At 39.7% G+C, this 18,227-nt stretch overlaps 1 protein-coding gene across 8 annotated transcripts in view; it reads left to right on the plus strand.

The window, feature by feature from the left end:
* Positions 1 to 18,227, plus strand: part of FREM1 (FRAS1 related extracellular matrix 1) — a 168,896-nt gene that overhangs the window by 38,081 nt on the left and 112,588 nt on the right. For all 8 annotated transcript variants that reach the window (XR_005988876.1, XM_041761811.1, XM_041761807.1 and 5 more), the window contains exons 6-8: positions 6,298 to 6,621; positions 13,626 to 13,734; positions 16,455 to 16,586. Coding sequence is in view for 7 of the 8 variants with exons in the window: in XM_041761811.1 (XP_041617745.1) it covers positions 6,298 to 6,621; positions 13,626 to 13,734; positions 16,455 to 16,586 (565 nt within the window). In the remaining variant the exon portion in view is untranslated. The remainder of the gene's footprint in view (positions 1 to 6,297; positions 6,622 to 13,625; positions 13,735 to 16,454; positions 16,587 to 18,227) is intronic.

Below are 18,227 nucleotides of genomic sequence, written 5' to 3' on the forward strand. Positions count from 1 at the left end.
TTGCTCCTTCTTTGTTTGAACCTCTTTTCACCATTAGAAGAAATCATGGGGCCCACATGTCAACCAGCAAGGCCATGGGAAACAGGGAGCAAGGAGAGGCTCAGTTTCATTATTATGGGCATAGAAGATTATATCCTTTTCCCTCTTCCAGGCTCTAAGATGGAAGACCAGGCCATCAAGGAGACAGGTCCCCTACAGCCTTCTCTATCTTTCAGTTTCAGTTAAATTGTCCTCCTGCCCTTTCCTCTTGTTAATCTCTTCACACTGAAATGAAGGTAGAAGATGAAATCAGTTTATATGAAATATTTAACACGATACTCAACTGATTTATACACTCTATAATTTGTTTATTTGGGTGAGTGGGGCAACTATGTACCAGCTGAAACAGCTTGGATTTTGTGCTGGTATAAGATGACCCAAGATTACATTCATGAGGGCAGCCTGGGTGGCTCAGCAGTTTAGCTCCTGCCTTCGGCCCAGGGCATGATCCTGGAGTCCTGGGATCTAGTCCCACATTGGGCTCCCTGCGTGGAGCCTGCTTCTCCCTCTGCCTGTGTCTCTGCGTCTCTCTCCATGTGTCTCTCATGAATAAATAAATAGAATCTTAAAAAAAAAAAGATTACATTCATGAAAGACCTCCATCTTTCAAAATTTGTCTTCTCACAGGATTTCTCCCAAGAAACTCAGATTAGGGAACACTGTCACTCCCACAGAATTGATAAGATAAAACATGATACGAAAATGACAAGACAGGATCAGAGAATTTTAGAGTTGAGATGAACAAAAAAAACAACTTTGAGATGGTCTGGTCAAATTGATTAGACAAATCACTTGATGAATTTTAAAGGATAGATTTCTGAGCCTAACATCGACAGCTAAGAGCATGAACACTGGACCCATTTTGCCTGGGTTCAAATGTCTGATTAACTAGCTTTTGACCATGGATTTTATGCCTCATTTTAAAAATCTTAAGATGGGGATAATAGAATCTACTTCTTAGGGTAATTGAGAGAAATAAATGAGATAATACTTATAAAGCACTTGTCATGAAGCCTGGTACATAGTAAGTACTGTGCATATTTTGCTAGTTAAAAAAGTGACCTGGGAAAAAATGGATCATCAGCTATGTTTGGGAATAACTGGCCTAGCCCAAACATCTTGTTGTGTGGTGGTGGTCAGAGAAAGTGCATACTGTGCCCGTACATACACGGCCGTTTTATGACTGAGTCAAGACTAAATTCTAGGTCCACCTATTGGTAGATGTCTTCTCATCTTTTTGACACAAAAATATTTTTTAATTTAATTTATTTTATTTTGAGAGAGAGGGAGAGAGTGGGGGAGTGTGGGACCACAGAGAACAAAAGAGACCATCTCAAGCAGGCTCCATGCTCAGTGCAGAGTCTGCCTGACGCAGGACTCAATCTCAGGACCTGAGATCACTACTCAAACCAAAATCGAGTCAGATCCTTAACTGACTGAGCCACCCAGAAGCCCAAAAACTTCACTTTTATTGCTATCTTACCTCCATTAAAAAATTAGGCTCATTTTTCTTCCTGAACAGATTTTTCTTTTTTACCTCTCTATACTGAGTTAGGGTTTTATTTGTTTCTATTTTTAGATCAGTTTGCGATTTTACCCCTTAAAATGACCTTCTTGTTTTATTAATTAACCCACTCCATAGTCAGTTTGGCATGCCATAAAACACATTCTTTTATGGATATCAAAGTAATATGTTCACTGTGGAGAATACTTTTTTAAAAAGTCAGAAAGCAAAATAGGTTCTATTTCTTCCAATTTATGCACACACACATACACACACTCATGGTAAGGAGTCGTTTGCACCAGTGTTGGATTTGCTTTATGGATCTGAACTTATACTATATTTGAAGTTTTAAAATATTGTCATTTTATTATTTTTTGCTTGTACAGTCCAGCCTCATCAAGTGACTAAATGACTATTTCATCCATAATTTCTTCTAGATTCTTAAGGTTTTCTTGTTTACATTAGCCTTTTAAATCAATCTGAAATGAATTTTAGCATACTGTGAAACACGGAACAGGTTTTTTTTCTCAAATAGCCAAAATTTTCAGCACTATTTGTTGAATAAGGATTTCTGTTTCTCATTGATTTTTGTTGCTTCTTCTATTGTATAGAAAGGTGTTAACATATACGATTTCAAGTCTAGCTCTTTGTTCCTTAGATTTACCACCTTATTCCTGTGCCAGTATCAGTTATCCTAAATCTAAAAGGTCAATAATACACTTTAATATTTTACAGGCAAGTTCTTCCTTATTACTTATCTTCAACGTTTTCTTATCCATTCTCACCTAATCTTAGTTCTCAGTAAAGAATTAATCCATTTATATTCATTAAAGAAAAGGCCCTAAGTATTTTTTTATCAGAATTGGATCATAACTATAAAGTATTTTGGAAATAATTGGAATATTAGAGCATTTACCATATTGAGCCTTCTCATCCAGAAATGAGGGGCCTCACTTCATCTAAGCAAACATTCTTTGATATGTTTCTGTAAAATTTGCAGTTTTCTTCATGTAAGTTGAGCATACCTAATAAGTCCAGTCCTAGGCAGTTTGCTTTTGGGAAATTACTGTGAATAAACACTTTCCACCTTCATTTTATCTTCTCATTGGTTACTGATGATAAATGGGAAAACTATTTTTTTGGTATAATTTTCTTTTATCTGGCTTCTTTCTTGAATTCAATTATTCTAAGAATTTTTAAGTTCTTTGAGCCTTTGAAGACCTAATTATATCTCTCGGTAATGATGATAATTTTGTCCTTTCTTTTTCAGGAATTAGTCCTCTTATTTTTGCTCTATTCTCCACTAGTTTGGCCAGTATAATATTAAGTATAATGATTCTTAAAATAATCTTTGTCATATATTTTATCAATTTTAACTACCCACACTGTCCTTTTTTAATGTTTTTTGCCTTGATTCATCTTTCTTTGAAAGTACTATGGTCACATCTGTTTTTTTCTTTACATGATAACTTTTGATCAACCTTTTACTTTTAATCTTTGTATGTAATTTTATTTTAAATGTCTCTCCTATAAGACACATGTAATTAGAGATATAATTTCAGAATATTTGTCTTGAACATGGGAATATAAGCTATAGTTTTATAATGGATACGTATTTTTTTCTATCATCTTTTTATTTTTTAAAGATTTTATTTATTTGAGAGAGAGAGAGAGAGGAATGAGAGCGTGAGCACAAGTTGGGGGAGGGACAGAGGGTGAAACAGACTCCTCACTGAGCAGGGAGCCCAACGTGGAGCTCAGTCCCAGGACCCTGGGATCATGACCTGAACTGAAGGCAGATGCTTAACCAATGGAGCCACCGAGGTGCCCCTATTACCTTGTTTTATGCTTTCTGGCTAATTAAAAAAAAAATCATCTTACAATAGAGATTATATTTTCTATGCCTTTTCCTTCACTCATCTGAGAGTCTTTTATCCCATTTTATGTTTTACTGGGATTTATTTCCAAAACTTAAAGCATTGTTTAACTTGTTTTTTTTTAACACTTAAGATAAAAAATGAAATGAGGTCCCTTAGGTCCTTCCTATATATGATGAAGAGTGATCCTATTTATCCTTTCTCCTGGTGATTGCCCACCTTCCAGGCTTTGTTTATACAATCTGCAATGTTAGCTCTGGCATTTGGTTGTTATCCCTGTTATTCCTTTTTAAAAAGATTTATTTATTTATTCATGAGAGACACAGAGAGAGGCAGAGACACAGGCAGAGGGAGGGGCGGGCTCCCTGCGGGGAGCCCGATGTGGGACTCAATCCCAGGACCCTGGATCAGATGTTCAACCACTGAGCCATCCAGGTGTCCCATACCTGTTATTTCTTAAATCATCTATCTTTTATTTCAAATAAGCTCTTTTGACACTTCTCTCCATTTTGTTAAGATGTTTAAAATAACATATTTCTTTAGGCTTAACTCTAGGCTTAAATGGTCTTGCTGCTCAGCACCAGTCCTTACATACAGTGATTTTCCCATTCTTGAATTTTCAAAATTATTACTCTTTAAATAATTTCTTTTTAAGTAGGCTCCACATCCAGCATGGAGCCCAATCTAGGGCTTGAACTCATGACCCTGAGATCAAGACCTGAGCTGAGATCAAGAGCTGAACTAAGATCGAGAGTCTGATGCTTAACTGAGCCACCTAGGCACCCCTTTAAATGTTTTTTTTAATGGCATGTAAAGAATAGATACTTTAAACACTGAGATGTCTCAGCATATCATTAATTTGTCTTCATTAAGCATGCAGTGGGAGAGGAGAGGAGTTGATTTACTTTTCTCTTTGTTCCTCTTCTCTCTTCTGAGTTTTGCTGGCTAGTTTCAGAACTTATGGTCTTGGGATGGGTGCTTTGTGGGGAGCATTGGGGAGAGAGGGTTTTGATCAGAAACTGATAGAATATGACGTCATGCTGTATAATTCTGGCAAGTGTTTCCAGCTGATTCTTTGTCTCCAGAACAAATTTTGGTTTCTCTGGGGATTCCCCCATCCTGGAGGTCTCTTTCCGGTGGATCTCATTTCCTGAGATCATTTCTTGCCTGAATATTCACTTGCAATTCCTCCCACAGCTCTAGGATGATTTCCACCTTCAGCGGCCTGCTGCTGGGATTTTTTGGCTTCTCACGGATGTACCCAAAAGGTCAGAGTCCAGGATGACTCCAGACCAATCCTCTGTCCCACTTGCCCATATCTGGGAACTCTCATATATTTTCTTCTGCCACAAACAAGGACTATAGGGAGATCCCAGAAGAAGCACCATTATTCTTCTGTGTCTGGCCACTTAGCTTACTCCTGTAAGAGCCCAGCATCAGTCCCTTGTGTTCTTATCTGTGAAAGATACATTGTAAGGCTGGCCTCAAGGAAACTCTCCTGACAAGTGAGACAGAGGTAGCATTGCCCACCTTTCCTCTCCATGGGGGTATGTGAGGTTGGGGATGGAGGGAGTAACTGAGCATAGCAAAGTGGTCTTCTTTACAAATAGATTTTTCTCTTCCCTTCTCAACCCTTTTCTGTTCTTCTAGTGGGTGAGAGGGTTCTAGACCAGTTCCAGACAATTTGCGTTTATAAATTCTTCCTAGAGTATTGGTATCACATTCACTTTGATATCTGATATTTCTTTCATTGGAACTTAAGTTGAGACTGAGCCAAAAAAAAATTCCATTTTCAGCATTTTGTTATATATATAGATTACAACTTCTAGTTCAATGTCCAGTGTTCAGCATATTGAATGTGACTCTTATCATTTAGTGTTGTTCTTAACAGTCCCATAATAACCAGCATCTTCTGCTCTGAGGATTCTTTCTCATAGCACCTGTTGACACCTCAGATTCCAAGATGCAATTTTCTGGTTTCTCTGGAGATCCTCATTACTGGGGCCTTTTGCTCATAGCTCTCTCATTTGAGGAGGATGCATTTCTAGCCTGACTGGTAACTTTTTAAATTACCTACTCCTCACTTGGGGACTCGGGGTCTTAACTAACTAGACAACTGAGCCACCATCCTTCAGTTGCATGAGTACTGAGTTATAGAGACATTTCCCTTCATCTTGCCTTAGCCATCTTTAAAACCATATGACAGGAAGTGGGTACAGCAGCCAGAGGAGGTTGGTAGCATGTGCCAGGCACTGCTGAGTGCTTTACTTTGGCTATCTCACTTAATCCTTGGGGGTTAATCCTTGGGGGTTCACTATTTCCATGTTACAAATGGGGGGAAATATTTAGGAGTTAAATATCCTGTTTAAATAAAATCACACAAATCATAAGTGCTAGAGATAGTGTCAAAGGGCAGTTACTTCCTTTTTTCTTTTTTAAAGATTTTGTTAGAAGAGAGAGAAAGAGCAGAGGGAGAAGCACCCCACCCCATGGAGCAGGGACCCCAATTTGTGGCTCCATCCCAGGACCCTGGGATCATGACCCGAGCCAAAGGCAGGCGCTTAACTGACTGAGCCACCCAAGCATCCCAGGACAGCTCCTTCTGATGCCAAAATGAATGTCCCTTTTCAACCCTGGCTACATATTAGACTCACTGGAGGACTTTAAAAATACCAATTTTCTGGTCCCTTTTGGGGAACAATTAAATTAGAACCTGCAGAGATGGAGCTTGGGCATCAGTATATGTTTAAAACTCTCCAACGATTCTAATGTGCAGCCAGGCTTCAAGTCATTTCCGAACACACCATACTATTAACCATGTATGTGATAGCTTCATTCATATTACTTCCCCTTTGTATTTTCTTTCCCCTTCAAAAGTCAGAGAGCGCGTGGTTGCCCGTCTATATCAGACCTGGCATTCCTAATCAGATTCCAAGGGCTGCGTTCATGGCCATGTTTACTCTGGAAGTGGATCAGTTCATCCTGACCTCTTTGACTACATCCGTTCTGGATTGTGAAGAGGACGAGACCCCGAAGTCCTTGCTGGTGTTTAACATTACTAAAGCGCCACTCCAGGGCTACGTGACTCATCTCTGGGATCACACCAGACCAGTCTCCTCATTCACCTGGAAAGATCTCAGTGACCTGCAGATAGCCTATCAGCCACCGAATAGCAGCCATTCTGTGAGGAGACATTACGAGGTAAGAAAAAAGGAGACAGAGCGTCAGCCTATTTGGTTTCCAGAGTTATTGGAGAGGGAGGCCACTTCCCCTCACCTTCAGGCTAGTTTGTAGGGTCAGTGCCTCAGAGGAGAATCAATCACTGTAAATCTGGGCCACACTCAGATGCCAAGAGGAGCCAGGTTATGCAAATTAATAAACCCACGGGTTGGGGGGTGGGGAACAGAGACTGTGGGGAGCAGAAGAAAGAGCTGCAGCTTCGGAGGCAGCTGCACCCAAGCTCCGGTGATTGCTGCCCTGTTTGAAAACAGACAAATATGGACACACCCAGGGTAGCCTTAGCTCTTGTTCTTTCAGAGGAGTTGGAAATCTGTAAGTTTTTTGTCAAAATGTTTCAATTTCTAAATATGGAATACATATTAAAAGTTCTAAAACAAACAAAAAGTTTTTTTTATGTGTATAATTTTTTTAATAAATTAATTTTTTATTGGTGTTCAATTTACTGACATACAGAATAACACCCAGTGCTCATCCCGTCAAGTGCCCCCCTCAGTGCCTGTCACCCATTCACCCCCACCCCCCGCCCTCCTCCCCTTCCACCACCCCTGGTTCATTTCCCAGAGTTAGGAGTCTTTATGTTCTGTCTCCCTTTCTGATCTTTCCCACACATTTCTTCTCCCTTCCCTTATATTCCCTTTCACTATTATTTATATTCCCCAAATGAGAACATACACTGTTTGTCCTTCTCCGATTGACTTACTGCACTCAGCATAATACCCTCCAGTTCCATCCACGTTGAAGCAAATGGTGGGTATTTTTCGTTTCTAATGGCTGAGTAATATTCCATTGTATACATAAACAACATCTTCTTTATCCATTCATCTTTTGATGGACACTGATGCTCCTTCCACAGTTTGGCTACTGTGGACATTGCTGATAGAAACATCGGGGTGCAGGTGTCCCGGTATTTCATTGCATCTGAATCTTTGGGGTAAATCCCCAACAGTGCAATTGCTGGGTCGTAGGGCAGATCTATTTTTAACTCTTTGAGGAACCTCCACACAGTTTTCCAGAGTGGCTGTACCAGTTCACATTCCCACCAACAGTGTAAGAGGGTTCCCTTTTCTCCGCATCCTCTCCAACATTTGTTGTTTCCTGCCTTGTTAATTTTCCCCATTCTCACTGGTGTGAGGTGGTATCTCATTGTGGTTTTGATTTGTATTTCCCTGATGGCAAGTGATGCAGAGCATTTTCTCATGTGCATGTTGGCCATGTCCATGTCTTCCTCTGTGAGATTTCTCTTCATGTCTTTGCCCATTTCATGATTGGATTGTTTGTTTCTTTCGTGTTGAGTTTAATAAGTTCTTTATTGATCTTGGAAACTAGCCCTTTATCTGATACGTCATTTGCAAATATCTTCTCCCATTCTGTAGGTTGTCTTTTAGTTTTGTTGACTGTATCCTTTGCTGTGCAAAAGCTTCTTATCTTGATGAATTCCCAATAGTTCATTTTTGCTTTTGTTTCTTTTGCCTTTGTGGATGTATCTTGCAAGAAGTTACTGTGGCCGAGTTCAAAGAGGGTGTTGCCTGTGTTCTCCTCTAGGATTTTGATGGAATCTTGTCTCACATTTAGATCTCTCATCCATTTTGAGTTTATCTTTGTGTATGGTGCAAGAGAGTGGTCTAGTTTCATTCTTCTGCATGTGATGTCCAATTTTCCCAGCACCATTTATTGAAGAGACTGTCTTTCTTCCAATGGATAGTCTTTCCTCCTTTATCGAATATTAGTTGACCATAAAGTTCAGGGTCCACTTCTGGGTTCTCTATTCTGTTCCATTGATCTATGTGTCTGTTTTTGTGCCAGTACCACACTGTCTTGATGACCACAGCTTTGTGGTACAACCTGAAATCTGGCATTGTGATGCCCCCAGCTATGGTTTTCTTTTTTAAAATTCCCCTGGCTATTCAGGGTCTTTTCTGATTCCACACAAATCTTAAAATAATTTGTTCTAACTCTCTAAAGAAAGTCTGTGGTATTTTGATAGGGATTGCATTAAACATGTAAATTGCCCTGGGTAACATTGAGATTTTCACAATATGAATTCTGCCAATCCATGAGCATGGAATATTTTTCCATCTCTTTGTGTCTTCCTCAATTTCTTTCAGAAGTGCTCTATAGTTTTTAGGGTATAGATCCTTTACCTCTTTGGTTAGGTTTATTCCTAGGTATCTTATGCTTTTGGGTGCAATTGTAAATGGGATTGACTCCTTAATTTCTCTTTCTTCAGTCTCATTGTTAGTGTATAGTAATGCCATTGGTTTCTGGGCATTGATTTTGTATCCTGCCACGCTACCAAATTGCTGTATGAGTTCTAGCAATCTTGGGGTGGAGGCTTTTGGGTTTTCTATGTAGAGTACCATGTCATCAGCGAAGAGGGAGAGTTTGACTTCTTCTTTGCCAATTTGAATGCCTTTAATGTCTTTTTGTTGTCTGATTGCTGAGGCTAGGACTTCCAGTACTATGTTGAATAGCAGTGGTGAGAGTGGACATCCCTGTCTTGTTCCTGATCTTAGGGGAAAGGCTCCCAGTGCTTCTCCATTGAGAATGATATTTGCTGTGGGCTTTTCATAGATGGCTTTTAAGATGTCGAGGAAATTTCCCTCTATCCCTACACTCTGAAGAGTTTTGATCAGGAATGGATGCTGTATTTTGTCAAATGCTTTCTCTGAATCTAATGAGAGGATCATATGGTTCTTGGATTTTCTCTTGCTGATATGATGAATCACATTGATTGTTTTACATGTGTTGAACCAGCCTTGTGTCCCGGGGATAAATCCTACTTGGTCATGGTGAATAATTTTCTTAATGTGTTGTTGGATCCTATTGGCTAGTATCTTGTTGAGACTTTTTGCATCCATGTTCATCAGGGATATTGGTCTGTAATTCTCCTTTTTGGTGGGGTCTTTGTCTGGTTTTTGAATTAAGGTGATGCTGGCCTCATAGAACGAATTTGGAAGTACTCCATCTCTTTCTATCTTTCCAAACAGCTTTAGTAGAATAGGTGTGGTTTCTTCTTTAAACGTTTGATAGAATCCCCCTGGGAAGCCATATGGCCCTGGACTCTTGTGTCTTGGGAGGTTTTTGATGACTGCTTCAATTTCCTCCCTGGTTATTGGCCTGTTCAGGTTTTCTATTTCTTCCCGTTCCAGTTTTGGTAGTTTGTGGTTTTCCAGGAATGCATCCATTTCTTCTAGATTGCCTAATTTATTGGCGTAGAGCTGTTCATAATATGTTTTTAAAATTGTTTGTATTTCCTTGGTGTTGGTAGTGATCTCTCCTTTCTCATTCATGATTTTATTGAGTCTTCTCTCTCTTCTTTTTAATAAGGTTGGCTAATGGTTTATCTATCTTATTAATTCTTTCAAAGAACCAACTCCTGGTTCTGTTGATCTGTTCCACAGTTCTTCTGGTCTCGATTTCGTTGAGTTCTCGAATTTTAATTAACTCTCTTCTTCTGCTGGGCGTAGGGTCCATCTGCTGTTTTTTCTCTAGCTCCTTTATGTGTAAGGTTAGCTTTTGTATTTGAGTTCTTTCCAGTTTTTGTTTTTTTTGTTTTTGTTTTTTTGTTTTGTTTTTTTTTTTTTTAATTTTTTTTTTTAAATTTTTTTATTTATTTATGATAGTCACACACACAGAGAGAGAGAGAGGCAGAGACACAGGCAGAGGGAGAAGCAGGCTCCATGCAGGGAGCCCGACGTGGGATTCGATCCCGGGTCTCCAGGATCGCGCCCTGGGCCAAAGGCAGGCGCCAAACCACTGCGCCACCCAGGGATCCCTCTTTCCAGTTTTTGAATGGATGCTTGTATTGCGATGTATTTCCTCCTCAGGACTGCTTTTGCTGCATCCCAAAGATTTTGAATGGTTGTATCTTCATTCTCATTAGTTTCCATGAATCTTTTTAATTCTTCCTTAATTTCCTGGTTGACCCTTTCATCTTTTAGCAGGATGGTCCTTAACCTCCACGTGTTTGAGGTCCTTCCAAACTTCTTGTTGTGATTTAGTTCTAATTTCAAGGCATTATGGTCTGAGAATATGCAGGGGACGATCCCAATCTTTTGGTATCGGTTCAGACCCGATTTGTGACCCAGTATGTGGTCTATTCTGGAGAAAGTTCCATGTGCACTTGAGAAGAATGTGTATTCAGTTGAGTTTGGATGTAAAGTTCTATAGATATCTGTGAAATCCATCTGGTCCAGTGTATCATTTAAAGCTCTCGTTTCTTTGGAGATGTTGTGCTTAGAAGACCTATCGAGGGTAGAAAGAGCTAGATTGAAGTCACCAAGTATAAGTGTATTATTATCTAAGTATTTCTTCACTTTGGTTATTAATTGGTTTAAGTATTTGGCAGCTCCCACATTCGGAGCATATGTATTGAGGATCAAACAAAAAGTTCTAAAACATATTGTGGCAGCTACAAAATTGTATTTCTGAGGGCCACATTTGGCCCAGAGCTCACCAGTTTGAGAACTCTTGTGTCCTTAATGTCCTTTCTACAATACATAGACCATGGATGGAAGTTAGAGATGACTCTGTCCACAATCCTTTCACTAACAAATTCTGTTTTTAAAAAATATTTATTTATTCATTTGAGAGAGAGAGCACAAGTTGGAGGGGTAGGGAGAGGGAGAGAGAATCTCAAGCAGACCTCATGCTGAGTGTGGAGTCCAATTTGGAGCTCGATCCCATGAACCCAAGATTATGACCTGAGCTGAGCTCAGGTCACTCAACCCCCTGTGCCACCCAAGTGCCCCTCATTAATAAATTCTATTCCCTCTTGTTTGGAGGAGTGTTTTACTGGGATCCTAAATTTTAATGAGTAACACTGACTCCAGGTAGGAGATTCTATAATCTCTTTGGAGAACTAATTTCCCTATCAAACACTTTCCTGTCAGAAAAGTCCTCTTTCTGTCTAATCTAAGTACTTTCTGCTGCTATTCCAGGCTCTTTCATCTTTGTTTTGGATGGGAGTTGAGAACAGCTGGTTACAGTCTGTGCATAATAACCCTTACCAAACTTACCTACCAGCAAGTTGATTTGAACATGAACAGGATGGAAAGTTTAAATGAGCAGATTGATACAGACTTGACTTCAGGTTTATTAAGGAAAATGAGTGTCCCTGGGGTTCCAAATTGTCCTCCATCTAATTTAGGCATTTTCAGCATTTCGCCTCCAGGGCAGACAAAAGACTTCAGGCTGTAAATGCCATGCTTTGCCCTTTGCTTTTTTTTTTTTTTCATAATAGTAAGTGGCAGCTGTTTTTTTCTTTCTTGCTCTCACTTCTCATTCCTTCCATATTATAAAGTAATTTCTCTTTAGACGTCTGGTTTTACCCTGAACTCATAAATAAAGCACAGCTACTCAGGCTGCTTCATGTGTCTTTTCCAGCATTGTATAATGTAATCTTAAAGCAGAACCTGTCCAAATATGTGATTTTGTTGTTGTTGTTGTTGTTGTTAGAAGGTGACTTTTTGATTTTCTCAGTGGCCATTAGACGCTTTGCAGATTATGTGGGTTGGAAGCCCTCGGCTCATTCAGCCACCTGGAGTGGGACCCCTGAGAGCAGAACAATGGCCAACCCTTCCGAGGACTGTAATGCCAAGGTGGTCCGTTCTTTCAGCCATGAAAATTCAAACTCATTTTATAGGTACTCTGTTGGTTTGAGAACAGTGTTTCTTAGTGAGCATGTGACATAGGATTTTATATGGCTCGACCTAATAGATATTTACATTACATCTCCAAAAGACATCTCCACCTGGGTATGGTTTCATTTTCAGTCTGTTACTTTGGCAGTCTTGAATCTGTTTCTTTTGTTGGTAGTATTTGCTGATATGTTGCCATTTGATAATTTATCCTCTCTGATGACTAAGTGGACATCATTGTCAAATGGACATTTTTCAAAAGTAGGCATGTGCCTTCCATTTCTGTGTTATACGTTATCCTCCCATGTCAGCATCTCATGCAATGTGTGCATAACACATAATAAGGTTCAAAACTTCTCTTCCTTCTGCCCCTCACTCCCTGCCTCCCCTCAACCCCTGCTCGGGCTCTCTCTCTCAAATAAATAAATAAATAAATAAAATCTTTAAAAATACCATATCATATAGCACCATTTATTACTGATGGATTTCATGGAGGCAAATAAAATCTGGATATTTAAAACTATGTTTGGAGAAATAGATGCCTCTGGACCAGGGCCTCTTACAGGCAGTACCATTGGCATTTTGCACTGGATAATTCTATATTGTGGGGTCTGTCCTGTGCATGGAGCATCCCTGGCCTCTATCCACTATTAGTGGTCAGTAGTACCACCCACCATGAATACCCACTTTTGAGACCAGAAATGTCTCCAGCTATTCCCAAATGTCTCCTGGAGGGAGGGGGGACAAAGTCTCCCTCAATTAAAATCCACTGCTCTAGACCCTATGCCTGTGAAAGAGCTGGATTGGTCTGATGCTGGTCTCCTGAGCAATTGCAGGAATCTTTCTCCAGCATATTTGCTTTCAGGTTAAAAGCTTCTTTTATGGGAAGGAAAATTTAAAAATACTGTTAACTAAGGAATAAGACCTAGAGCCTGAAATTGTGAGCTCAGGTTGCCAAAAATGAGATCAGGTGGGGCACCTGGGTGGTTCAGTCCATTAAGCATCTAACTCTTGATTTCAGCTCAGGTCATGATCTCAGGGTTGTGAGATGGAGCCCTGTGTTGGGCTCCATACTCAGCGGGGAGTCTGCTTCTCTCCCCCCACATCCCCTCCCCCTGCTCTCTCTCTCTTTCTTTCTTTCTCTCTCTCTCACTCTCTGTCTCTAAAATAAATAAGTAAATCTTTTAAAAAGAGGGGTCAGGCAACAGCAGAAACCTAAATCTGTTTTGCCTCCATCTGTGGTGTATAGTGTATACCCCAGGGAATAATGGTATTTTATGCTATAAATTGTCAATGTGTGATTCTTATGCAACTGTTTGTTTACAGGTGGAGGTGGAGGTTTATGACTTCTTCTTTGAAAGGAGTGCGCCTATTACGGTCCACATCTCCATCAGAACAGCAGATACAAATGCCCCGAGAGTGTCCTGGAACACAGGTGAAACTCAGTATAGGGCGTCAAGCAACATAGCCTTGAAGGGAAGGCAGGAAAGTTTATGGGTTGGGAAAGAAAGGTTGTTTTCTTCCCATTTCACACATGAAGCAACTGAAACCCAGACGTTAAGGGAATCAGATGGTTGTTTTTGTTTTGTTTTGTTTTTCCTACTGGCAGGGTGAGAAATTTAAATCCAGGATTCCTGTGTGGTGAAGCCAAGTTTTTCCTTTGTAGGAAATAAGCCAGAAGGACACCTTTCAACTGAATGAGGCAAAAAAGTGACTATTTGTGATATTGAACTATAGTTGGACATAGAGAGAAAAAGTCTCCAACTCTGACTATTCAGAGGGAAGAAAGGAAGCTGTAGACTAATTCATTGTCCTGTTTTTAGGACATGCAAGGATGCCATAATACATGAATAAGAGCTTTAACTGATTTGTTTTAAAAGAAGGTCACTTGTGAGTGGTCTTATAATGCAATGTGTATATTTAGATCAGATGTACATGGGGAATGTGAATGAAGATTTTCTCCTTTCCCACTGATCCCACTGATAGCATTCAAAACATACTTATAAGTGATGGTGGTAGGCTCTGTTAAGGGGAAAATATTTGTGTCTGATTTAAGTCCTCAGGTTGTGGCTTACACACACACATACACACTCACATGCCCTTGCACGAGGGTACCCACACACATGTTTGTATGTGTGTGAGCTTCAGGTGTGTGGAGAACATGGATTGAGCAGTCTTGCAGGTTCTACGTCCCATTCTACCTCTGTTAGAGGGATAATGAAAGAAAAGAAGGAATTGATAACATGCAGTTTAGTAATGATCACATATTAAGTGGATTACTGCTTGAGCATAAAGATTTAATACTCTGTATTATCTGTAAAACTCAAGCTGGTTAAGAGAGCTCAAAATCTGGTTTTGGCTATTTGGATATGAGAATCTTTTTTAAAATGAATTTTTACCTATTATGAACTTAATATATGTTTGTCATTGAAAACTTGGAAAGTGTATTAAACAATAGGAATGAATGAAAGGGTAATAATAATAATGATGGTAACAATGATGAATGGATAGTAATGAGTAAATGAATGAAACAGTAATGAATCAATAAAATCATTTACTTCACCATGAAGACAGAACCACTGTTAATATTTTGCTGTATATACTTCTAGTCTTCTTGTTTGCTCTTCTGCTATCTCCCATGATGCCTGGTACTGTGCTGTACCATACACTCTTGGCTTCAGAACCCTTATTACCAGTCACAGTCATAGAGATTCTTTTTTTTTTCTTTTTAATTTTTAAGTAGGCTCCACACCCAGCATGGAGCCCAGTGTGGGGCTTGAACTCATGACCCTGAGGTCAAGACCTGAACCAAGACAAAGAGTAATAAGATGCTTCACCAGTTGAGGCACCCAGGCACCCTTAACAGAAATTATTTATAAGTGCTTGTCCTTTCTCCCTTCTTTCCTCCCTTCTTTCTTTCTTTTCTTCCTCCATCCCATCTTTCCCCGCTTTTCTTTCTCTCTCTCTCCTTCTTCATACTGTACGTCCTATCCCAAGTTCCCTAGTCAGCAGTCCTTGAGGCAGGTCATATGCACTAACCCTATACTGAAAACAAGAAGAGGAAAAGGAAATTGTGGGGAACAAATAAAAAGGTGGCATGACAAAGTTTATGAGAAAGTGAAGTTGATTGTTAGCCATGCTGGTGTCTCCAGAAGGAGATGGAACCACTGTGTGTGGTCAGTCAGGGGTGGGATGGGGAAGGGGTGAATAGTCTCTCTCTTAGCTGCTTTCCATCTCCTGTCTCACTGTGGTCAGTTTGCCTCAATGGATGTCGACTCCCCACATGTCCATGATGTGCTACCTGGCCCCTCTTTGTGACTACTACACAAACTCCCTGTGTCCCCTGGTGTAAGACCTGGCCATGGTCACAAGGGTAAGTCATGCCAAAACCTGGCCCTTGCCCAAGAGAATGGTTGAGCCAACCAGCCATATCAGTAGATGAGGCAAAGGTGGCAGCCAGAACTTTATAATTGTGGGGACTCTGGGGACCCTTGTGGGGCTGCTGCTGCAGGAAAGGGGGCACATGGTCACAGCCAGGGAGGCAGGGAAAGCTGGGCAGGTTTGAAAGCGAGTGTAACCCAGTCCATCCATGATTCTTTTGCTCGCTAAAATTACCTGGATGCCATCTTCGAAAAATTCCTTGTGGACATTTTTGAATGAGAGAACACTGGGAACATCTATTCTTTCCTTTAATATTTATATTCTGGCATCACCATGCCTCCAATGGATATATAAGGAACCAGTTGTCAGATTGGAGTTAATAGTATGAAAAGTATATTTTCCTGCACCTGGGTGGTGCAGTTGGTTAAATGTCTGACTCTTGGCTTCAGCTCAGGTCGTGATCTCAGGGTCATGAGATTGAGCCCCACATAGGGCTCCATGCTGAGTGTGGAGTTTGCTTGAGTTTCCCTCTCCCTCTTCTTCTCCTTCTGGTTCTCCCTTCTGCACTCTTTCTCTCAAATAAATAAATAAATAAATAAATCTTAGAAAAAGAAAATATTACCAAAAATAAAAGCTAAATTCCAATTTCTTGAAAAGCTTTCAAAGATACAATTTTCAGCTAGTTTTGTGAGTGAAAATTCATTAATCTTGTCTTAAAATAGCATGTTGGCATGTCATAGAACTTTCAGGACAGTTTTCTGTTTTCTCTTGTAGGTCTGAGTCTTCTAGAGGGGCAATCTCGGGCCATCACTTGGGAACAGTTTCAGATTGTCGACAATGATGACATCCATGCTGTCCAGCTGGTCACGGTGGGCGGCCTGCAGCATGGACGACTTACACTAAGAGGTGAAATATCAGCCTCTCTAACCTAGAAGAGAACCCGAGAAATAGTCTCTCCAAAGGCAGATCATATTTAACAGGATGTACATAGCATCTTTTGGTCCTCATTTCTTTCTCTTTTTTTCTCCCAAGTTTTAATTTAAATTCTAGTTGATTAACATATAGTGTAATATTGGTTTAGAAGTAGAATTTAATGATTCATTAATTACATATAACATCCAGTGCTCATCACAAGTGTCTTCCTTAATACCATCCTCCACCTACCTCCCCTCCATTAACCCTCAGTTTGTTCTCTATAGTTAAGAGTTTCTTAATGTTTCCTTCCCTCTCTTTTTCCCCCTCCTTCTATGTTCATCTGTTTTGTTTCTTATATTCCACATGTGAGTGAAATCATATGGTATTTGTCTTTCTCTGATTGACTTATTTTGCTTAGCATAATATACTCTAGCTCCATCCATGTCATTGCGAATGGCAAGATCTCATTCTTTTGGATGGCTGAGTATTATTCCAGTGTGTGTGTGTGTGTGTGTGTGTGTGTGTGTGTGTGTGTGTATTCCACACCATTGTGTGTACACAACTTCTTTATCCATTCATCAGTCAATAGACATTTGGGCTCTTTCCATAATTTGGCTATAGTTGACAATACTGCTATAAACATCGGAGTGTATATACCCTTTTGAATCAGTATTTTTTTTCTTTTTTTTTTTTAATCAGTATTTTTGTATACATTGAGTAAATACCTAGTAGTGCAATTGCTGGGTCATGGGTAGTTCTATTTTTAACTTTTTGGGGAAACTTAATACTGTTTTCCAGAGTGGTTACACCAGTTTGTATTCCCATCAACAGCGCAAGAGGGTCCCCCTTTATCCACATCCTCGCCAACATCTACTCTTTCTTATGTTGTTCATTTTAGCCATTTTGACAGGTATGGAGTGGTATCTCTTCATAGTTTTGATTTGTATTTCCCTGGTGATGAGTGATGTTGAGCATCTTTTCATGTGTCTGTTGGCCATCTGTGGATCTTTGGAAAAATGTCTATTCATGTCTTATGCCTATTTGTTAAGTGGATTATTTGTTTTTTGGGTGGCAAGTTTGCTATATATATTAGATACTAACCCTTTATCAGATATGTCATTTGCAAATATTTTCTTCCTTTCTGTAGGTTGCCTTTTAGTTTTGTGGATTGTTTCCTTCACTGTGCAGAAGCTTTTTGTCTTGATGAAGTCCTAATAGTTCATTTTTGCTTTTGTTTCTCTTGCCTCTGGAGATGCGTCTAGTAAGAAGTTACTGTGACTGAAGTTAAAAAGATTGTTGCTTGTGTTCTCCTCTAGGATTTTGATTGTTTCTTGTATCACATTTAGGTCTTTCATCCATTTTTGAATTGATTTTTGTGTATGGTATAAGAAAGTGGTCCATTTTTATCCTTCTGTATGTTACTGTCCAGTTTTCCCAACACCAATTGTTGAAAAGACTATCTTTCTTCTATTGGATATTCTTTTCTGTTTTGTTAAAGATTAGCTGACCATAGAGTTGAGGGTCCATTTATGTGTTTTCTATTCTATTCCATTGATCTGTGTGTCTGTTTTTGTGCTAGTACCATACTGTCTTGATGATTACAGCTTTGTAATACAGCCTGAAGTCTGGAAT

Source organism: Vulpes lagopus, chromosome 7, assembly GCF_018345385.1.
Source record: "Vulpes lagopus strain Blue_001 chromosome 7, ASM1834538v1, whole genome shotgun sequence".
Lineage (NCBI taxonomy): Eukaryota > Metazoa > Chordata > Mammalia > Carnivora > Canidae > Vulpes > Vulpes lagopus.